This window comes from Apodemus sylvaticus, chromosome 23, assembly GCF_947179515.1.
Source record: "Apodemus sylvaticus chromosome 23, mApoSyl1.1, whole genome shotgun sequence".
Taxonomy (NCBI): domain Eukaryota; kingdom Metazoa; phylum Chordata; class Mammalia; order Rodentia; family Muridae; genus Apodemus; species Apodemus sylvaticus.
Window position 1 is genome coordinate 56,834,861 of NC_067494.1, and position 24,747 is coordinate 56,859,607.

Sequence of the window (24,747 nt, forward strand, 5' to 3'; positions counted from 1 at the left end):
GACCAACAAGCACTTGTTGGCATCCACAATAATGTCTGGGTTTGGTAACTGTATATGGGGTGGATCTGCAGGTTTCCCTTCTTTATGTATTATCTGATGTTTTCTAAGATTGTCATTAAAGGTAAAACATTTGCCACAATCATTACATTTGTAAGGTTTCTCTTCTGTATTAAGTGTCTGGTGAATTATGAGATGGCTTTTACAGGTAAAGCATTTGACGCATTCACAGCATTTGCAATGTATATTACTTAGGGTCTTATTTCTGTGATACAGACAGCATGACCAAGGCAACTCTTATAAAGGATGACATTTAATTTGGGCTAGCTTACAAGTTCAGAGGTTCAGTCCCTTATTCTCAAGGAGGGAGCAAGGCAGTATGTCAGCAGACCTTAAGCTGTAGGAGCTGAGAGTTCCACTTCTTGTTCTGAAGGCGAACAGAAGACTGGCTTCTAGGCAGCTGTGATGAGTGTATTAAAGCTCATGCCCACACTGACACACCTACTCCACAAGGCCACAACTACCTCAACATGGACACACATCCTCATAGTGCCACTCCCCGGGCCAAGCATATACAATCAAACACATAGTGTTTCTCTCCTGTATGGACACTTTGTTTTGTCATATCCAACTCATCTATAATATTTCTCTCCTGTAGGATTCTGTTGATGTTTTGTAAGAGAGCTTTTACAGGAAGCTTTTTACTTTTTACATTATTTATAAGGTTTCTCTGTTGTATGAATTGTTTCATGAATTCTAAGATCATATTCCCAGGTAACGTATTTGTCACATTTAATGGATTTGAAAAAAAAAATTTCCTGCATAAATTCCTTGATGTGTTCTAAAACTGCTTTTATCAGCAAAGCATTTCTCACATTCACTACTTTTGAAAGATTTCTCATCTGTATGAATTCTTTCATAGCTTCTAATACTGCCCTTCTCAGTAAAGCACCTGTGACATTCACTACATTTGTAAGGTTTGTTTCTTGTATGAAATCTCTGATGACATATAAGATAAAGCATTTTTCTCATTCACTACACTTTTAAGTTTTCTCTCCTCTATGAATTATCTGATGAATAATAAGACTGCATTTTTGGGTAAAGCATTTGCCACATTTACTACATTTGTAAGGCTTCTCTCCTGTATGAATTCTCTGATGAATTCTAAGATGGCCTTTTTGGGTAAAGGATTTGTCACATTCACTACATTTGTAAGGTTTCGCTCCTGTATGAATTCTTTGATGTACTCTAAGACTGCCTTTCTCAGGAAAGCATTTGCCACATTCACTACATTTGTAAGGTTTCTCTCCTGTATGAATTCTCTGATGAACTGTAAGACTGTATTTCAGGGTAAAGGATTTGCCACATTCACTACATTTGTAAGGTTTCTCTCCTGTATGAATTCTCTGATGTACTCTAAGACTGCCTTTCTCAGGAAAGCATTTGCCACATTCACTACATTTGTAAGGTTTCTCTCCTGTATGAATTCTCTGATGAATTGTAAGATGGTATTTCTGGGCAAAGCATTTGTCACATTCACTACATTTATAAGGTTTCTCTCCTGTATGAGTTCTCTGATGAATTCTAAGTCTGCCTTTCACAGTAAACCATTTTTCACATTCATTACATTTATAAGGTTTTTCATCTGTGTGAATTCTCTGATGAATAACAAGACTGTTTTTATGGGTAAACCATTTGTCACATATAGTACATTTATAAGGTTTCTCTCTTGTGTGAATTTTCTCATGAATACTAAGACTGCCTTTTTGGGTAAAGCATTTGTCACATGTACTACATTTAAAAGGTTTCCTTCCTGCATGAATTCGCTGATGAATTCTAAGACTGCTTTTTGCAGTAAAGGATTTGTCACATTCAATACATTTGTAAGGTTTCTCTCCCGTATGCATTCTCAGATGAATAACAAGACTGAATTTGTGGGTAAAGGATTTATGACATTTACTACATTTGTAAGGTTTCTCACGTGTATAAATTCTTTGATGACTTCTAAAATTGCAATTCTGGATAAAACACATGTCACATTCACTACATTTGTAAGGTTTCTCTCCCGTATGACTTCTCTGATGTTTTCTAAGTTGAGAGTAGTAAATAAAGGATTTGTTACACTCACGGCATTTGTAAGTATCCCCACCACGGTGGAACCTGTAATGTCTTTTGAAGCTTGATTTATGATAAAAACATTTATGACATTTGCAAGGATACTGTCCATAATGAATTTTATAGTGTAGTTTCAGCTGTGACAAATGCAGAAAGGATTCACTACAGTGTAAACATGTATAAGATTTCTTTCTAGTATGTGTTCTCTGATATCTACAGACACTTGAGTACACCTTGAAGCATTTCCTACATTTTCTGCAAATGTGAGGATTCTTTTCCCTATTGTTACTTTGTTTCAGAATGATTTTATGTTTTGATTCACAAAGCTTTTTATACTCTCTAGCACTTGGTTCTTTCTGAATTCTTCCATTTTGACAAACGATGGAACACACATTCAAACAGTTTACATAGTCTTTAAATTTGCAAGGTCCATCTCCAGTCTTCCTAATTGTTTTTCTTTTCAGGTGTGATGCTTTGACAGACTCATCTTTATGTTTGGTTCTGGAAGGTGTACCTTGAGAGGATTCATGAGTCATTTTGACAGGATCATTACATTTGGAAGATTTTTCTTGGATAGTCAAATGTTTGTGGACAATGTGCTTTTTGCCTTGATCCAAGATCTTCTCACATTTAAGATAATTCTCTAGAAAAAAAGTGCAATTAGGGAAGAAAGAGATTAATACGTGAGTAAGGGATTCAATAATTTATGTTTCTTTAAGTTCACAAAGAAAAGTAAATTAGCCATTCTAAAGGAAGAATACCTTTTATTTTCACAATCATTAAATGGATGCTAAGAAAAATGTCAAATATGATCTATATCAAATGATTAAAAAATAAGAGCCTTCTCATTCTAAGTTAAACACATCCCTTGCAGAAGGTAGGAAAAAGAGCTGATCAAGCAAAAATAATTTTGAGATAGATACTGTCTGAAGGATCATATTAAAGGTCAGCTAGACATTTACTAGATAATTCACATTGACAGGGAACTCAGTATATTATACTTGCTTCTACTTCCAAAGTGCTAGGTGCAACAGTAATACACAGAGAGCACATGCCAAAAGGTAAATAAACACCCAAAAACAAAATTCTCAGAAAAACAGATGCTAATCTATTTAAAATACTTTGCATTTTAAAATTCAGAAATGGGTGAACACTGAAATGAAATCATAAATTTTAAAATTTCAATTATTTTGTATAAAACAATATACTTTCTATACATATGCAATATTCTTTGAACTTTGAATTTTTGATTGAAAACTAGGAAAAAGGGTTAGAATTAAAGTCTCTAGACATTTCAGATTTTTTATCGACAAAAGTTATGTAAATTGAAAGAATTAACTTGGAATTCTATGAGAAGAGTATTCTCACCAACAAAGAAAAGATTATTGTAATTCTCCATCACCACATCTCTATACAGTTCCCTCTGAGTAAAGGTGAGACATTCCCATTCCTCCATTGAGAACTCCACAGCCACATCCCTGAATGTTAACAGACCCTGGAATAGAAAATTACCCATTTACCATGTGATATTAGACAAAAATGTTTTCCTACTTAAAAATAACTAAAGAATAATATATGATTTGTGATATGGATGATTCATGGCAAACATTCAAGGACAAAAATTTTCTAGAAATGCTATAGAGATGTGTCAGAGGTTAAACATTGCTGCACGTCCACACATACAGAGTGAGCTACTCTAGTGCACACATTCATGTCTCTGCTCTTTATGACTTTGCTGGAATTTTCTATTACTGAGCAACAAAGAAAGGACTTGCCTCCATCAATGCATTTGGAAATTTTGTATGCAGTTTATATTCTATAATGTCTTTTAAAGTCCTCTAATATGTAATTAGTTTGCCAGAACGATCATGGCAGTATACAACAGAATATGAAACCTAGTTCTGCCGGGCAGTGGTGGTGCATGTGTTTAATCCCAGCACTTGGGAGGCAGAGGCAGTGGATTTCTGAGTTCGAGGCCAGCCTGGTCTACAGAGTGAGCTCCAGGACAGCTAGGGCTACACAGAGAAACCCTGTCTTGAAAAAAAAGAAACAAAAACAAAAACAATACAAAACAAAAAAAGAAACCCAGTTCTATGAGATCTAATGATGTAATGATGAGATGCTTTCTTATCACAACATGAAGGAAGAATACAAACCATATGCATAGAGTCTGGAAAATGTAGCAAAACACATAAAACAAAATTGAAATTTAATTTTAATAAGAGGTGCTTCCTACTCTAGTCATACTCTTTTGTGTATATTCTCTTTCTGAAACAGGATAGCAAAATAGTCTCACAATCAGCAAACTTTTAAAGAATATATTATACATTTGAGGTTTAGGTGCAGGAATATATCTTGATGAATTAACAAACTCAAATTGTCACATGACATGTGGTCAACTAATGATGAACAAAACTATGCCTCAAAATCTACAATGTGAACAATGTTCACATCTGCCTCAGATGTGAACACTAGCTCAATCTTTTCAGCAGTTTGGTCTAATCTTCTCAGTTGACATCTGAGTGCCTAGGTCCAATGCTGCAAATGGTCTAGAAAAAAAGAAAGTAAAACAAAAAAATGGAAAATTCTAAAGCTACTCTATCATAAATTCTCTTCTTCCATATACTGCACAGTGATGTCAGTTTTCATGTATGTGCACATGTACATTCATAAGCTTGTTTCTAAATACGTGATCACTTCCTAAATGTAAAAGACCTTTCTTCTTCACTAATATAAAAAGACACATGTCTGTTTGCTGTCAAAAACTGGAGAACATCATATTCATTGAGTGTCAGATACAATAAATTCCCTTCGAGATGGCATGTCTTAAGTCTAAGGAAATTTGTCTTCATGCTCTAATATTGAGGGAAAGTATACTAGAACAATGCTGTGTTATGATAATTTTGATTATCAGAAATAAACATGAAGATAAGTCACACAACATAAAGACTTTAGCTAACATTACCAGATGTAGATAATTAAATTTTGAATGGGTTCAATACGACATACAATTTTAAAAGAAATGTGGACATGGGACTCACCTGGGGCACATTTACCAGAGAAGCAGTCATTCTTCTTGTTGCTCTGCTCTGAGTTTCTGTTTCAGGAACAAGGACTGGAATTCCTGACAAAATTTCACATAAGGGTGTCAAACATACAGAGCCTAAATTAATAAAACTCCCCATGGACAATGACAAAACATATAGGAAGATCCCCAAACTAGAATGATGAGGAATCTTGTCGACAGTCTCATAGAAAGGAGAGCATGAAATGATATATTTAGTGTGCTATATGTAAGGGCAGCTTGAATAATGAATACATGACATCCTGTCTACCCAAAAAACCTGCCTCAAGACATACATGAAATACAACTTGGATGATTGGGATAAAATTCTGAATAAGGAGGGAGAGGATAGAAAATAACGAGGGTAACCAAGCAAGCTCTCTTGGAGTTCAAGGTGGAAAGGCCACACTCTTCAAATGATAAGTTGTAGAACAAGGGACTTACAAAGCTTGGATGAAAGTAAACTTCAGGAGCTTTGTAATAGTCTTAATAGTAAAGAAAACAGAAAAAGCTAATAGTATATTGGAATAATCTACTGCAAATATTCTAACCAACCATGATGAGTGAAAAAAATCAGGATAATTACTAGTTTATGTGATTGATAATTCAGTTACAACAGTAAGATATACATACAAAACACAACTTTGAGAGCCAGGAAAAAATGTAATGATATTTGGAGATTTGTAGAAACTACAAATGTATGAATCATATCCATCTTTAGTACTAATAGATACAAGACTATTTCAATATTTATAGATATATCAATGTAAGACAGGAAATATCTAGAGATTGATACAAAAAATATGCTCATATGCATACATCCATAAAAAGACTAGAAAAGCTTAACATTTGGTCATTATCAAGTTTTCCCAAATTTCAGACTAGGAGGAACATACAACCATGGAGAAGCTAGAATGTCAAATCTTAACATTTTACAAAGTAAGCCAAACTGGAAGAAATCCAATCTCCTAGGAAAGAGACAGGGGTGTCCACTATGTCTACAATAACTTAACATAGTGGACCAATTCTTACCCAGTTTTAGGGGGAAAGCAAAACATCTTAATGCAAAAGGATAAAAGTAGATACATGACAGCAACTTATTCCAAATTATAATTCCCAACTTCAATAATTATAAAAATTCCATGAGAAAGGGTCAGATCTGATAATCCTTGACATAAGTCATAAGTCCCAAGCTCAAATAACTTGGTGTTTTATATATCAACCACATGAGCATGAACACACAGCAGACCACTAAAACTTACCACAGTGTTTGTGAATATCACAGATGCCTTGTTCATAGCATCCCTAGAGCAAAAATGCGCCATGCCAGGTACGGAGGGAGAAGCGTCATCAATGACCTTAGCCAAATGTGGACCCCAAGTCCCAAATTATACTGCAGCCTGGTCTGGTGTGTCTGTAAACTGATGTAGACTGGACCATGACAGGTGCCGGGAAAGAACAGTAACAGGGTGGATGGTGTCCAACTTTGTCTGGTCCGAATCGAATATTCTCATATGACTATAAATGGCATATGGTACATTTTGTTCATGAGGAAAACCTTTCTGCATATGAGATTTTTCAGCAAACTGTATTACACAAACTTAAGATACTTAGAATGTATGCCACTTTGGATTGCTAGAATGTGGAGGAAGGTTTGTAAGAAGGGACTGAAGGATATAAAACACTAATTGAACAGATTTTCTATATAAATTGGCTGATACTTGTTTCAGCCTTGTACAGAAAAGTTCTTGGATCACAGCTTGATATTTATTTCCCTGGTTTCCAAAAACACAGTACTACTGTAAAGTCAGTTTTCTATATAATGAAATGCTTTCTGTTTAAATTTTTGGCAAACTCCAGAGGACAAAATATGTAAAATTTACTGAAATCCTGGCCAAAAGTTTAAACGGATCAGAGTAGGCCATTGACTCACAACTGTTTGCTACATGTACAAATACTCAAAGTTTCTTTACCTAGTTCTGTTCAAAACAGAACCTGGTGCTGCTTTCAGCCTGCCTCAGAGAACATTTCTATGCAGTGGGCTCATGATGAATGATATATGTCAAATGAGTGAGTGCTCATTGTGTAACCATGAAGAAGAAATCTATATGGGCTGGTTTAAACCCCAGGAAACAACACAGGTGGGCACAAACATTGGGCTAGCAGAACAATTGGGAGGGTATCTATGGAACACACAATACATTGCAGAATTTTCTTGAAAATAGTCAGCCAGGCGGTTGTTGCGCACGCCTGTAATCCCAGCACTCTGGGAGGCAGAGGCAGGCGGATTTCTGAGTTCGAGGCCATCCTGGTCTACAGAGTGAGTTCCAGGATAGCCAGGGCTATACAGAGAAACACTGTCTCCAAAAAAACCAAAAGAAAGAAAGAAAGAAAGAAAGAAAGAAAGAAAGAAAGAAAGAAAGAAAGAAAGAAAGAAAATAGTTAGGAGAAAACTAATTTTACATGGAAGAACATGGAGTACATAGAGCATTCCCAAGTATATAGGGCAGAGCATATCTGTGACTGAGATACATACAGAACCAAATGAAAACCAGAAATGGGAATCTCAGCATGGCAGATATGCAGGCAGCAGATACAGAAAGACACCCATAGGAATGACCATGTGAATGTCACTAAACTAACATAAGAATATTACCTAACAGGTAATCTCATCAAGCAAAGGTGATAAGAAAATTATATACTCAGATAAAAATATGAATGTGACTTAATTTTTCCCCACTATCTAATGATTCACAATCTGTGATTCATAGAAGAGTTAGCTGATAAAAAGAATGAGCAGTTTAAAACATTCAAAAGAGTAAATATCAAAATTATGAAAAAAATGTATAGAGCAGATACACTATCTTGCTGTTCATGGTATGATATAGCACACAGAATGTGGAAAATAAAAGGGGCATGATGCAAATAAATAATAATAAGTTCAATGAAGAAGCACATGATTTGAAAAGATTGTGTTAAAAGGCTGTTATAATGGAAAAAAGGCATATATTAAAAATGCTCCATGCTGTAAAACGTGAAAAAACATCCACTGAATGTGCACTGAAATCCCTGCTCTGATAGTGTTGTGCCCAGTTTTCTGAGGCACCACAAGACTGATTTCCAGAGTGGTTGTACCAGCTTGCAATCGCACCAGCAGTGGAGGAGTGTTCCTCTTTCTCCACATCCTCGCCAGCACCTGCTGTCTCCTGAGTTTTTGATCTTAGTCATTCTGACTGGTGTGAGGTGAAATCTCAGGGTTGTTTTGATTTGGGCCCCAACTGCATTCAGGAGCTGGGAGTCACTACAGCACTCTGTGCCAGGAGAGAGCCCATCACCCAGGAGTGCTGAGATAGGATTTCAGACATATAAGAGGGACAAGCACCAGCCAGAGACAGCAGGACCAGCTAACACCAAAGATGGCAAAAGGCAAACAGGAATGTTACTAACAGAAGTTGAGGCAACACGGCACCAGAGTGACCCAATTCTCCCACAACACCAAATCCTGGATACCCAAACACACCATAAAAGCAAGATTTGGATTTAAAATCACAGCTCATGATGCTGTGATGCAGCTCATGATGGCATCAAGAAGGACATAAATAATTCCCTTGAAGAAATACAGGAGAACACAAGTAAACAGGGAGAAACCTTTAAAGAACTACTGTAAAACACAACAAAACAGGTAAAGGAATAGAACAAAATCATCCAGGATCTAAAAATGGAGGTAGAAACAAGAAATCACAAAGGGAAACAACTCTGGACATAGAAGACCTAGGAAAGAAGTCATGAGTCATGGATGTAAGCATCAACAACAAAATACAAGCAATAGAAGAGAGAATCTCAGATACAGAAGATATCATAGAAAGCATTGGCACAACAGTCAAAGAAAATGGAAACTGCAAAAAAGATCCTGACCCAAAACATACAGGAAATCCAGGACAAAATGAGAAGACCAAACCTAAGGATTATAGGTATAGAAGAGAGTAAAAATTTTCAACTTAAAGGGCCAGTAAAGGTCTTCAACAAAATTATAGAACAAAACTTCCCTAACCTAAAGAAAGAGATGCCAATGAACATACAAAAGCCTACAGAACTTCAAATAGATTTGACCAGAAAAGAAATTCCTCCCATCACATAATAATTAAAATGTCAAATGCACTAAACAAAGACTATTAAAAGCAGTAAGAGAAAAAGGGCAAGTAACATATAAAGGCAGACCTATCAGAATTACACAGGACTTCTCACCAGAGACTATGAAAGCCAGAAGAGCTTGAACAGATATCATAGAGACCCTAAGGGAACTCAAATGCCAACCCAGGCTACTATGCCAAGCAAATCTCTTAATTACCATAGATGGAGAAACCAAGGTATTCCATGACAAAAACAAATTTACACAATATCTTTCCATAAATGCAGCCGTTGTTTTATCTCCCTTTTCATTTCTACGTTTGTTAATTTGGATACTTTCTCTGTGCCCTTTGGTCAGTCTGGCTAAGGGTTTATCTATCTTGTTGCTTTTCTCAAAGAACCAGCTCCTGGATTCGTTGATTCTTTGTATGGTTCTCTTTGTTTCCACTTGACTGATTTCAGCCCTGAGTTTGATGATTTTCTGCCTTCTACTCCTCCTGGGTGAATTGGCTTCCTTTTGTTCCAGGGCTTTCAGGTGTGTCGTTAACCTGCTAGTGTAAGCTCTCTCCATTTTCTTTTTGGAGGCACTCAGGGCTATTGAGTTTTCTTCTTAGCACTGCTTTCATTGTGTCCCAAAGATTTGGGTATGTTGTGCCTTCATTTTCATTAAATTCTAAAAAGTCTCTGATTTCTTTCTTTATTTCTTCTTTGGCCAAAGTGTCATTGAGTAGAGTATTGTTCAGCCTCCATATGTATGTGGGCTTTCTGTTATTTTTGTTGCTATTGAAGAACACTCTTACTCCACAGTGATCTGATAGGAGGCATGGGATTAGTTTGATCTTTTTATATTTGTTGAGGTCTGTCTTGTGACCAATTATATGGTCGATTTTGGACCCTTAGCCAGACTGACCAAAGGGCACAGAGTATCCAAATTAACAAAATTAGAAATGAAAAGGGGGATATAACAACAGAAACTGAGGAAATTCAAAAAAAATCATCAGATCCTACTACAAAAGCCTATACTCAACACAACTGGAGAATCTGGAGGAAATGGACAATTTCCTAGATAGATACCAAATACCAAAATTAAATCAAGACCAAATAGATCATCTAAACAGTCCCATAACCCCTAAAGAAATAGAAGGGGTCATAGAAAGTCTTCCAACCAAAAAAAAGCACAGGACCAGATGGCTTCAGTACAGAATTCTATCAGACCTTCAAAGAAGACCTAACACCAACACTCTTCAAACTATTCCACAAAATAGAAACAGAAGGAACACTACCCAATTCCTTCTACGAAGCCACAATTACACTGATATCAAAACCACACAAAGATTCAACAAAAAAAGAGAACTTCAGACCAATTTCCCTTATGAACATCGATGCAAAAATACTCAATAACATTCTTGCCAACCGAATCCAAGAACACATAAAAACAATCACCCACCATGATCAAGTAGGCTTTATGCCAGGGATGCAGGGTTGGTTCAATATACGGAAATCCATCAATGCAATCCACTACATAAACAAACTCAAAGAAAAAAACCACATGGTCATTTCATTGGATGCTGAAAAAGCATTTGACAAAATTCACCATCCTTTCATGTCTTGGAAAGAACAGGAATTCAAGGCCCATACCTAAACATAGTTAAAACAATATACAGCAAACCTGTAGCCAATATCAAACTAAATGGAGAGAAACTTGAAGCAATCCCACTAAAATCAGGGACTAGACAGGGCTGCCCCCTTTTTCTCCTTATCTTTTCAATATTGTACTTGAGGTACTAGCTCGGGCAATTAGACAACATAAGGAGGTTAAAGGGATACAAATTGGAAAGGAAGAAGTCAAACTATCATTATTTGCAGATGATATGATAGTCTACCTAAGTGACCCAAAAAACTCCACTAGAGAACTCCTACAGCTGATAAACAACTTCAGCAAAGTGGCTGGTTATAAAATCAACTCAACTCAAGCAAATCAGTAGCCTTCCTATACTCAAAGGATAAGCAGGCTGAGAAAGAAATTAGGGAAATGACACCCTTCACAATAGCCACAAACAGTATAAAGTACCTTGGGATGACTCTTACCAAACATGTAAAAGATCTGTATGACCTCAAAAAATGAAAAAACCTCCCATGCTCATGGATCGGTAGGATTAATATAGTTAAAATGGACATTTTGCCAAAAGCAATATACAAATTCAACGCAATACCCATCAAAATCCCAACTCAATTCTTCATAGAGTTAGAAAGAGCAATTCTCAAATTCATCTGGAATAACAAAAAACCCAGGATAGCCAAAACTATTCTCAACAACAAAAGAAATTCTACGGGAATCAGTATCCCTGACCTCAAGCAATACTACCGAGCAACAGTGTTAAAAACTGCATGGTATTGGTACACTGACATGCAGACAGATCAATGGAACAGGATTGAAGATCCAGAAATGAACCCACACACATATGGCCACTTGATCCTTGACAAAGGGGCTGAAAACATCCAATGGAAAAAAGATAGCCTTTTTAACAAATGGTGCTGGTTCAACTGGAGGTCAGCATTGCAGAAGAATGCGAATTGATCCATCCTTGTCTCCTTGTACTAAGCTCAACTCCAAATGGATCAAGGACCTCCACGTAAAGCCAGACACTCGGAAGCTAATAGAAAAGAAACTGGGGAAGACCCTTGAGGACATCGGTACAGGGGGAAAGTCCCTGAACAGAACACCAATAGCGTATGCTCTAAGATCAAGAATTGACAAATGGGACCTCATAAAATTACAAAGTTTCTGTAAAGCAAAGGACACCATCAAAAGGACAAATCGGCAACCAACAAATTGGGAAAAGATCTTCAGCAACCCTACATCAGACAGAGGGCTAATATCCAATATATACAAAGAACTCAAGAAGTTAGATCCCAGGGAACCAAATAACCCTATTAAAAATGGGGTACAGAGTTAAACAAGGAATTTTCACCTGAAGAATGTTGCATGGCGGAGAAACATCTTAAAAAATGCTCAACTTCATTAGTCATCAGGGAAATGCAAATCAAAACAACCCTGAGATTTTACCTTACACCAGTCAGAATGGCTAAGATTAAAAACTCAGGAGATAGCAGGTGTTGGCGAGAATGTGGCGAAAGAAGAACACTCCTCCACTGCTGGTGGGGTTGCAAATTGGTATAACCACTCTGGGAATCAGTCTGGCGGTTCCTCAGAAAAATCGGCAGGTCACTTCTGAAAGATCCTGCTATACCACTCTTGGGCATATACCCAGAGGATTCTCTAGCATGTAATAAGGATATATGCTCCACTATGTTCATAGCAGCCCTATTTATAATAGCCCTATTTATAATACCTGGGAAAGAACCCAGGTATCCCTCAACAGAAGAATGGATGCAAAAAAATGTGGTATATATACACAATGGAGTACTATTCAGCCATTAGAAACAATCAACAAATTCATGAAATTCTTAGGCAAATGGATGGAGCTGGAGAACATCATACTAAGTGAGGTAACCCAGTCTCAAAAGATCAATCATGGTATGCACTCACTAATAAGTGGATATTAGCCTGGAAAACTGGAATACCCAAAACATAATCCACACATCAAAAGAGGTACAAGAAGAATGGAGGAGTGGTCCCTGGTTCTGGAAAGACTCACTGTAGCAGTATAAGGCAAAGCCAGAACAGGGAAGTAGGAAGGGGTGGGTCTGAGAACAGGGAAAGGGAAGGGGGCTTATGTGACTTTTGGGGAGTGGGGGACCAGAAAAGGGGAAATCATTTGAAATGTAAATAAAAAATATATTGAATAAAAAAAAAATGGAAACATCCCTCCTCTATCCATTTCCAGTATGGTCTGTTCACATGCATATATATATATATATATATATATATATATATATATATATATATATATATATATATACACATACACACACACACACATATACATACCTGGAACTGAAATAAAGGTTGAAGGACTAAAGTGATACAGCCTTAGGAAGATTGAGAATGATTGCTGTAGAGTAATTTCTAGGGAAAGAGAATATGGCAAAAGAATTCTTACATCTCCTTTGCACTTTCATCATTATTAAATTTTTCTTTGGAGTTTGAATTTCACATGATAGGTACCAGTATTTTTCAACATGCATACAGTACTCTGTATTTGCACATGCTGTGAATTGAGATTAGCAACAACTTTCTGTTAATTAAGTCATGGACATTTGGCAAGAACTGAGCCCATGTACTATTTCAGACAAGGAAGGGTTATTTACAAAAGGAAGACCCAAACAATTTACTGAACATGGAGAGGCTAAGTTGGTTTCTACACAGAATCATCAATCAACCCCTAGTATCTGTTGGTGACAATGAAAGGCTTGCAAAACAGATACATAAAAACAAACTCAACCACAACAGGTTAAACTACAATCTGTCTTGTTTGTAAATATGCTAGGGAAATGGTGACACAAGCCTTGTCAGAGTAACCAAGCTATATGTCTGATCTGACTTAAGGCCCACTCAATGAGATAGAATTCATCCATCACACTGCTTGGGGGATCACCAACCAAAGACTAGATAGCCTAGAGGTGTAAGGTCACAGTAAATACTACTCCCATAAAGCAAAGAAAAGTAATGGTAAAATGATGCCTAATGATGTTCTGCTATACTCACACATCAGTTCCTTATTTAGTCTTCAGTGGACAGGTTTGCAATTAAGCAAACAGGAACAACTAAAAAATTGTACAGCCAGTCATTAAGAAAAATGAGAGATCACTGGGCAGTGGTGGCACATTCCTTTAATCCCAGCACTTGGAAGGTGGAGGCAGGAGGATTTCTGAGTTCGAGGCCAGCCTAATCTACTGAGTGAGTTCCAGGACAGCCAGGGCTACACAGAGAAACCCTGTCTTGAAAAACAAGAAGAGGAAGAAGAGGAAGAAGAGGAAGAAGAGGAGGAGGAAGAAGAAGAGGAAGAAGAGGAGAAGAAGAAGAAGAAGAAGAAGAAGAAGAAGAAGAAGAAGAAGAAGAAGAAGAAGAAGAAGAAGAAGAAGAAGAAGAAGAAGAAAGAAGAAAAGAAAGAAGAAGAAGAAAAATGAAAGACCTTGGACAACCACACAGCTCTAAATGAGATGTCTCCATCTGTTCCATCCTCTCAGACATCAAAGAACACAAAGAAGAGGCAGATTGATTCCTCATGATAAAGGAGACACAGAAAACCTTGAAAAGAAGACCGTTTAAAAAAATTGAATGAAGCTAACATCAACTCACACAGATTGAAGCAGCACTCACAGGGCCTACATGGGTTTCTACCAGGCTCTTTGCATATACACTATATCTTTCTGTTTCCTATATTTATGGAAATCCTTAAAGTATCAATGAGTGACACTATGATGCTTGTGACTACTCTTTGGCCTCTTTCATTGTTCTGTTAAGGTGACCAGATTAGCTTAGATATGATATTATTTTCTTTTACCATATATTTTATTTTGCTCTGCTTTGCTATTAGCTATTAGAATCGTGTTCATTTACAATGAGATACAGAAAGGACATGGATCTCAATGGGAGAAGTGGTGGGAAAGAACTTGGAGGAGTAGAGGAAGGGAAAAATGTATTCAGATTTTATTGTATGAGACGAGAATGTAGATTTAGTAAAAGTGAAAATTAAAAAATAGTAGTGACTTTGCAGATATGAAGAGATGATGGAACTGGGAATGAGAAGTTTATCCTGTATTACACAGGTACACCTAGTCTAATTACAACTTCATAGGAAAGAACATAGCAGTTTATGATGGGCCATATGAAAATAATAAGAAAGTTTTCAGACATTAGTCAACCTAGTGTGGTTATGTGAAGAAAAGAAAAGGAATGCATGATCCTGGTTTACATTTCAGTGCATGTGAGCTCATGCACGTGTGCATGCGCACGCGTACACACATACACACACACACACACACAGATCACTTATTACAGTGTCTTACAAGATTCTGTCTAACAAATCTAAAAGATAGGTGTCTACCAATGTAAAGTCAGAGAATCCAGTAATTGTTTAGTCTACGAGGCTGAATATTCTAATAGGTTTAGCATACATTGCAATCTTTAAGAACCTGGCTCTAATGGGAGTGAATGAATAAACTTTCCAGTTACAGCAAGAAAAATGGTTAGAAGTGGATATTCCCACATCAAAATAACTCAATTAATGTTCTGTACATAGTTGAATCAAGAAAAATACCCCACATATGTGTGTAGTCATTTAGGTTACAGTTAATACCAGTAGTACTTATCTTAACAACCAAAAATAGCAATTAGAGCCTACAAGAGAGTCTTGTTTTCTAGTTTACAAAGGAGTAAATGTTAATGTGCATCAATTATGGCATGGCTATATCAAAGATGATAATGCAAAGATAGGAGTTGGAGAATTTAAGGAGTTGGTGAATGTTCACCACTGTGGGACTCCATAAATCTGGTGTCAGGATTAGTTGTTACCTAGATCAAAGTTCCTCTTCCTGCAGATGCTTTACAGAAAAATAGAAAGGCCAGAGCCAGAGAATGGGGAAGAATGCAGTGAAAATACTTTTGGCCTGAATATACATTTGTGTTTATCTGCACCACTAATTCTTGATGAGATTGGGACCAACAACATTTTATCAAGGCTGAGAAAAGGGGCCTCTAATTTTTGGACCATTCCTAAATGCCTACTGACACAGGAGACACAGGAATGAACACAGGAGAATGTGAAAGGTATCATTTTTTTTTTTTTCAGAGATAGAGCCAATAAGGAGTTGCACTGAATTCAGTGAGTAATCTCCCACCCATGTTCAGACAGGTAACTTTAGTTTGATTCAGAGGACTCCACTCGAAGAAAAGATATGAAAGAAGACTGGATACTTTTCATGTCTGCAGTTGCATTCTGCATTATGTCTATAGACCCTTTTAATTGAGTCAATATCGGGTCCAGTATCATAGAATCACATCTCTGTCCTCCTTAGAAAGTTTCCTGATGATACTCCATAGTATTAACACCCCACATGTCCTCCCAATCACAGGCCGGAAATTCAACACAGTTCCAAGACAGACAGGACTACAAAAAGAAAAAAGGATCAAGGACAAAAGAAAGAAAGATGCACCTTTCCTTGGTTATGTATTGACAGGGTTGGGGCACAGCATTACCAGACCTTACCACTCAGTTACATATTCAGGGGTGTTTCTCTCAATCATTCTTTTCTGGAAGTGTCAACCTGTCCTGTATCCTTATGGGGAAGAGATCCTTCAGACACAGGGAGTGCCTCTATTTCTCTTGCTCTCCTTTATTCATCTGACCCCAAGCTTGCCAACAGCCCCCTTCCTCCTTCTAGCCATCCAACAAACTGACTCCAACATATCATATCCTCTGAGTTTGGGGTGTCATTCTTCAGTGAATCATGGGCCATTACAGCAGCCCTGAAGCTCCTCTGACCTTGGAAGTTGTGGGGCTGCTAGGTTGTGGTTCCAGCCACTGAGCTCCTGACTACTGACTCTCTCAGGATACCAGGCTGGAAGGTTCTTCTGAGGAGAGGTTTCAGGGGTCTAAAAAGAACAATCCCAGGGTAACTAATACCTGGTTAGGGACCACGTGGCTGCTCGGGTACAAAAAGGAATGGTGGATTTTTCTGTCTTTCTGGCCTGGAACATTAGAACAGCTCGCCTAGATCCTCCAACTATGCCTAGCCCAGTTCTGTTCATGTGGTTGTCTAAACAATTTCAAGCCAAGAACTCTCCCTCCCTTAATTTCTCTGTAGAGTACAGCCAGCTTTTTTCTTTTCTCTGTAAATCTCCAGATCCTGCACATATCCTCATCCTGTGGAAACCATTCCCGTGATCACGTCAAGTTCATTTCCCACCCACCTAGCTCCTCAGACCTCAGAGATTCCAGGGCCATGAGGCTGCAGTTCTTCCATCTATGCCTGTGAATCACTTTCTCAGAACTGCAGTTGGGAAACAGTCTGAGAGTTTCTATATTTCCCAAGAGAACCAAGACCAGATAAGCCACCAGGAAAGGAAGGGAAAGATGCATTTCCCTGTAGAGCTGCTCACTGCACTTCTGTTTCTGGTCATGTGGTTCCTATAAACCCTTTCAAACCTAGCACTTTCTCTTTATTAATTACTTTTGGAGTGTCCAACCCAATTTTTACTTTCCCAGTCACTCTGCTGGTCCTCCTAAGAGAACCACTCACCCACCAAGGCAGGACTGTCCCACTTCAACTCAGAAATTGAGGGGACGGCCAAACAAGGACTGGCACAGTTTGAAACCCATGCCATGTGACTCTATCCCGGACACTGTTAAGGATTTTCTTCTACATTTGCAGACATGAGCCTAGCGTAACTGTCATCTGAGAGGATTTACCCAGTAACTGCTAGCAGCAAAGGATAAGGCTCAGAGCCAAACACTACATAGAACTTGGGGAATTTTATGGAAAAAGGGAAGAATCAATGGAGCCAGAGTGGTCAAGGATACCACTAGAAATCATACACAAGCAGCTAACCAGGAAACACAGGGCCTAACAGTGACTGAGCCACAAAACAGGGAGCTTAACTACAATGGTCCTCTTAACCTATCTAACAGTGTGTAGCTCAGTCTTCATGTGGGACTCTTAACATCAGGACCAGGAGCAGAATATGACTCTCTTGTTTGCATTTCAATCTTTTTCCCCTAAATGGGCTGTTTGCCTAACCACAACTTAGAGCTCATATTACAACTTGGTATGCTGAGATAAGTTGGTGTTTGTAGGAGGCCTCCCTTTTCCTGAGCCTCTTCTAAGGAGAAAGGGAGTGTAGAGAGGAGAATGGTGGGGACCTGATGTAACAGAGGGCAGAGGGAAACTATGATTGGGATGTAAAATTAATTTATTAAAAATAAAAAAATTGCTTCTGCTACATTCCATCTCATTAGAAATGATTCTAGAGGATTCTACTGAGAATAATCTCAGGAGTATTCTATGTAGGTATTTAAAGAACGTGTATATAAATATTAATACTCAGAGGGAAATTAATTTCATTAGGTTTCTAGTGACCAAATTTTACTGACCGAAGGTAGGCAGATTTCTGACTCTTAAAATATAAGAAATTAAATAAACCTGTTTATATGGTTCTTTATAGAGCTTCTTTCTGAAAGTACTGTATTGCTGCATCACCTTTCTGACCTACCTACTGCACGGTACAGTGCTTAACTAAATTAGAAGTCCATTATCATTTTCTTTCTCATGATATAGATCATATGTGAGGTTTTTCTGAGCATCCCTTTAATGACTGTGAAACAGGACAGTCCTCTGTTGAGAGATCTGTCTTTGGGAATTGCTAATTTATCTTTCTAGAAATCTCTGGGAAGCGTTGGTTATCGAATCTGTTACTCATGCATTAATCCCTGTCATCCCTAATTGCTTTATTTTCACAGAATCATCATACATGTCTTAAATATGAAAAAGTCTTAGATCAAGGTACAAAGCACATTGTCCATGAGCATGTAAGCACCTAAGAGAAATCTCATAAACCTAACAAGTGTGGGAAACTGGTTTATAAATTCTCCTGAAGAACACCTTATAAAATATCTCTAAAATGAACAAAATGTAGTGAGTCTTTTACCATACATGAGACTTTGAAAGCCATTACAGGATGAGCACTGGAAAGAATACATACAAATGTTGTGATTGTGACAAATGCTTTATGTGCTGCTCAGGTCTTAGAAAACATAAGATAATTAATGGAGGAGAGAGACCTTATGAATATAACCAAAATACTATGTCAATTTATACACTGTTCCCACCATGATACCATTATAGAACCTATACAGGAAAGAAACTTTAGGGATGTAATGAATATGGAAATTTCTTTCTACATCGTCTTGACCTAAAACTCTTCTGATAATCACATAAGGATCAAATCTTACAAATATAGAGAATGTGACAACCCAACTGAGGTAACTCTTATAAAGGCAAACATTTAATTGGGACTGGCTTACAGTTCTAGAAGTTTAGACCGTATCATCATGGCAGGAAGCATGGCATTGTGAAGGCAGACTTGATGTAGGAGGAGCCAAGAGTTTACATCTTGATCTAAAGGCATCTGGAGGAGACTGTCTTACAAACTGGGTGGAGCTTGGGCACCAGGAGACCTCAAAGCCCACCTACATGGGGAAACACTTCCTCCAAAAGAGCCATGCCTCCTAGTGCCACTCCTCAGGGGTCAAACATACTGAAACCTAACCCTAACCCACTCCTCAAGGGTCAAACATACTGAAACCATCACAAATATCATACTACATGTTACTGACCTGTTTTCAGGATGTGGCATGAATTCTGTCCCTGAAAAGAGCCTCCAATTCTATCATAAAATGGCTTAGTAAAATTGCTTCTAATCTCTTTCTTTCATAATGCTCCATGACCACAACAACTTAAAAAGAAATAGATTACATTGGCTAATAGTGATTGTATCATGAGAGGGAGGCCTGACAGGAAGCAAACATGGTGTAATAGAAAGCTAAGAGATCCATCTCAACCACTAAGTGGAAACAGTACTAAGCTGTGTAAAGGCCTTTGTTTTTTTCAGATTCAGCCCCAGTGATAAACTTTCTCCAGTGATTCTCCAGATACTAATATACAGAAAATATTTTGACTTCCTGAAGACTTAGAAATCAAATACATGAGAGAATGGGGAGCAATGCTATTCAAACCACAGATATACAACCTCCTAATCAACCTGCTAATACACATGCTACCAAGGCTATTCTCATCCTTACATTCAATGAAGACAGCGAGATTTCTACAGGGGGAAAAGAAAATGAAAATTACAAAACTGGTAAAGAGAGACATATTGCAAACTTGAATGGGGTAGTACATGGCTCAGAACTAAAACACAATATTAGAATATTTTAGATATGAACCGGTGCAGTATGTTACAGCGAACAAACACATACATTTACATAAATGGTTCATGGACTTCAGTGCAAGAAGATAGACAAACTCAATTGCTCACTAAATGTAAAGTTTGACTCATGTAGCTCAATGATCATTTGATAAATTGTGTCAATTGCTTCTATGTTTTAGGGCTGATATGCCTAAATCAGGAGACAGTAGAAACCTCAGTTTCTAGACTGTCTCTTAACAATATTCAGAATACAAGCAGCTGGGTGGATGGATGGGTGATACTAATTTTAGGTATTTTAAGAACCAAAATCCCTCTGCTTGATGATCTTCATATTGTCATCTAACTCATCACAGATTTCCGTGACCTGGGAAAGTGGTGCACAATGAAAAGGTATATCACCTTGTACCCCTCATGAATAATTATCATTCTAGCACCATTTACAAATACAGTTCCTGACTATGATGGCAGCATCCATATGGGTGTTGGAGTTGTGGATTAGTCATGGGGCTTCCTGAGAACTCAGAGCTATGTGTAAGGAAAACAGAGAGTTAGATGAACGGGTTTCATTGGGACTGGACAATTTCCTTGTCAGAGGAGTGATGGTATCATAAAGCAGAAACTTTCTGGTTGAAATTTCAGCAGCATTAGAAGAACACGATGAAATAAGCCTGGTGCCCAAACCAGAGCGTGATGGGCCATGAAAACTCTCCAGGAGTCATGTTCAAAATCAACAAGAGGACAGAGATGGGATCTTAGCGGGATGGGAAACATCCCTGTGACTGCAAGGCACCCTATGAGTCAGTCTTAGTCACCAGTCAGTAGTAGAGTGAGAGGAACATCAGCTCAACTGAGGTGTGTGGGGCTCTGTTAGAAATCCAGGTGCTTTCTAAGGAAACTCTTCTTATGTGGACATCTCACTAAGAAGCCATATCTGCACCCTTTGACACAGAGAAAAAGTATCCTGAAAGTGGAGATAAAGAATATAGTAGCAAAAGGACCATGCAATTTGGAGGAAATGAGGTGGGGTTGTTGAGGCGTTCTAGTGACAGTAGAAATGGAATGGGGAAGGTCACTAAAGACATGAGTCAGCTGTTATTTGCTCTGACTGGTCTTAGAGTGGATGTGGATATAGTTTGCAGCACCCATATAGTGGCAGGAAACCACATGAGGTTTCAACCTTCGCTAATGCTACAACTGCTTAATACAATTCCAGGTACTTAAACAAAATATACCTTCGTATAGGTAGGCTGATCAAGAGCTCGATAGAGGAACAACATCTCAGTTCTTAAAACCATCTTAAATATGTGTTTCATAATTTTCTTCAGTTACCCGTTTGGAGGTTGTGATGTCTGGGCTGAGAACTGCTTACACATAATTGCAATTCCTGGAAGTCTGAGACATTTTTCTGACCCCAGCAGGCACCAGGCACAAACATGGTGCATGTGCATACCTGCCGAAAAGGAGCTTTATTCATAACCTTAAATAAAAGTCCAATAAAAATATTTGAAAGCAATGGCTGAAGATGGGACATGAGATTGGGTTTTCTACACTGTTTCTATGGAAATGGTTTTGGAAATTTCTACTGGAAATCATCTCATCATTACTGATTTGGTATATAATAATTAATACTAGAAGAAATTACAATTTATTTACCTGTGTGTATGTAGGATGACATCCCAATTCCATTAGCATATATTTGTGTTTTTATCAATGTTGTATAAATTTCTTAACCTTCACTTAAGCATACTGTGAGATTATTAAATTTTTTTTAAACTGATCAATAAATAGCTTATGTTTTATTTTAAAAAAAAACCACTAACCTAAATATGATTTTTAAGTCTCCTTTCTCCATAGGCCTAGGAAAACCATGGCTGCCAATAAAAGAATGGCTATAGGCATAGATCTAGGTACCACCTACTCGTGCATGGGCGTGTTCCAACATGGCAAGGTGGAGATCATCGCCAACGACCAGGGCAACCGCATGACCCCCAGCTACGTGGAGACGCGGCCAAGAACCAGGTGGCCATGAACCTCAGAACCCCGTGTTTGACGCGAAGCGGCTGATGGGCAGAAAGTTTAACGACCCTGTTGTGCAGTCAGATAAGAAGTTTTGGCCATTTCAACTGATCAATGAAGCGGGCAAGCCCAAGGTGATGGTGTCCTATAAAGGAGAGAAGAAAGCCTTCTACCCGGAGAGATCGCATCCACGGTACTGACGAAGATGAAGGAGACTGTGGAGGCTTTTTTGGGCCACAGTGTCACCCACGCTGTGATCACGGTGCCAGCCTATTTCAGTGACTCTCAGCGGCAGGCCACCAAGGAGGCCGGTGCCATCTCAGGACTCAAGGTACTGAGAATAATCAACGAGCCCACAGCGCTGCCATCACCTTCGGCTTGGAAAAAGGAGGTCACGGAGAGCAGCACGTGCTCAGTGCTCACCTTCGACCTGTGGGGGGCACGTTCGCATCTTCGAGGTGGGCGACACACACCTGGGCGGGGAGGACTTCGACAACCGGCTGGTGAGCCACTTCGTGGAGCACTGACCTCCTAATATGAAAGTTTCAGTAGGTACTTTCTATTCATTTCTTTCTGTCATCATTTTTCCTATCTTCTGATAAAATGCCAGAGGACTTGGTTAAGACTCATTAATCATCTCTCCAGAATATTAAACTGTCTGTATGGTCTGCCTACTGATCTCTATTGTTTCTCAATGGCTTCTACAGCAATACATTTTTTGTTCTATTTTGTTTGCTCAAGAGAGGGTGTCTTTATGTACCCTTGGTTGTCTTGGAACTAATTCTATAGACTCAGCCTTGAACTCAGAGATACACATACCACTGTCTCTGATTGCTTGTATTAAAAGTGTGGGCCACCAATGCTGGTCTATCTAGAGCAAAACTTTAGTTGAATTTGAAATCCTGGCTGAATCTTTTCAAGGTTTTCAAACTCTTTGTGCTTCCTTAGAATTCCAAATACACTTAGGATCACTTTGTTAATAAACTAATTGTTCAGAATCTTAAGGAAGCAGAAATCTCAATTCTGTTATCATATTTTAACTAAAAGATGCTAGCTGTATATTACAAGTCATGTATATACTTTCTGATTCTATTTGCTGTTCCGGTTTGTATGCATGTTGATTGTAGATGTTAGGTTAATGTTGAAAATAATGTACTATAATTAGATATTTTATACAGAACCACATTGGTGATGTAGTTGAATTTTAAGTGATTTTTAGATTGCTTAATTGTAGGGAAACTGAATATTTACTTTTATGATGACTGTGGTAAGTTGGATTCCCACTGACAATATGTCTTTTAATTCTTTCTGCTGCTTTTTCTAAAACATTCGTTACTGGAGGGCATTGAGTGTGGACACTGACCAGGCAGAAATAAGATTCTTCATGTACATTAACTGAGAATTTTCTTCTTGGATCACAATATGTGACAAAAACAATCCAGACAGATTGTTTTCAGAGTCAATCAATAGAAATTGTAATCAGATATGTGTGAGCTCTGATGAGTGATGCTCACTGACCAGAAGTATCAGGTACCTGGAGTATGCAAGTGCACTGTATAGTGGTGCTTCAGCATCTCTCATTTCACTATGTTACTTGTAAAAAGAAATGTGGGTGATTACTGAGCAAACATGGAGACAAATACACTAAACAGATAAAAGAATTTTCCATCGGGTATTGGAAAAGCAATTGTTTTGTTAATTCTATGGACCAGCATCATGTAACCTAGTATAGAGAAGCAGAGATGTCACCCAATGATGCCGGAACATATCCTGACTCACTCAAGAGTTTCTGCAGAGATGATGCAAAGGGCAGCTGTAAACACGAATGCATCACGTCTACGCCTTTCATGTCTTGTCCTTGAGTGGGACCCTGTGAGTAGAAATAAGTTACCTGTCTGAGCAAGGTCGGAGGTCACTTATTGCATCCAGCCAACTCATTACTGGATCCATCACTGAAAATTGACATCCTTCACTCTCTGCTATGTCCTATCAGTGGACATCTAGGGAAGTTCCCCAAATAGTCTCCTCTCATGCTTGATGAAATTTTATAGGGGCCAATCTCAAGTTTTCATCAAAACTACAATATAAAAACCTCAAAATGTTGGCAAAAAAGGACACATTGATCAATGAAATGAATTAAAGACATATACATAAATATATAGGGCCACCTGATATTTGACAAAGACACTAGAAATACAAGATGAAAAAGGGGTAGCATCTTCAACAAATAGTTCAGGTCTAACTGGAAGTGTACATCTAGAAGAATGCAAACGGATCCACATTTATTGTTATGCCCAGGTCATAAGGTCCCCAGTGACTACCAGGAACACACATGCAAAAGCAAAGAGTCTATATTCAGGCCTAAGCTTGGAACCTCTAATGTCTCTAACACACTGGATGGGTGTAGAAGGTTCCAAGCTGGTGAAGCCTTGCCTTATTATCACTTTTAGGAAATTGTCCAACTTAGCAGTTACACACACAATTTTTTGACATTTGAAAATTGCAGCTTGGCATATTTCTATTAGCCAGAAATGAT

At 38.1% G+C, this 24,747-nt stretch overlaps 2 protein-coding genes and 1 pseudogene across 6 annotated transcripts in view; 1 reads left to right on the forward strand and 2 right to left on the reverse strand.

The window, feature by feature from the left end:
- Nucleotides 1–867: 867 nt before the first annotated feature.
- The window catches only part of LOC127673899 (zinc finger protein 665-like), a 118,976-nt gene continuing 95,096 nt past the window's right edge, over nt 868–24,747 (reverse strand). The window contains exon 6 of the transcript XR_007975250.1: nt 868–949. The gene's annotated coding sequence lies outside the window, so the exon portion shown is untranslated. The remainder of the gene's footprint in view (nt 950–24,747) is intronic.
- LOC127673902 (zinc finger protein 260-like) overlaps nt 929–24,747 on the reverse strand; it is a 73,879-nt gene continuing 50,060 nt past the window's right edge. For all 5 annotated transcript variants that reach the window (XM_052169670.1, XM_052169669.1, XM_052169673.1 and 2 more), the window contains 3 exons: nt 5,154–5,236; nt 3,481–3,607; nt 929–2,755 (listed from right to left, as the gene is read on the reverse strand). In XM_052169670.1, the coding sequence (XP_052025630.1) occupies nt 1,041–2,755; nt 3,481–3,607; nt 5,154–5,183 (1,872 nt within the window). In that variant the 5' untranslated portion in view covers nt 5,184–5,236 and the 3' untranslated portion in view covers nt 929–1,040. The remainder of the gene's footprint in view (nt 2,756–3,480; nt 3,608–5,153; nt 5,237–24,747) is intronic.
- On the forward strand, nt 15,988–22,738 carry LOC127673802 (heat shock 70 kDa protein 1A-like; annotated as a pseudogene).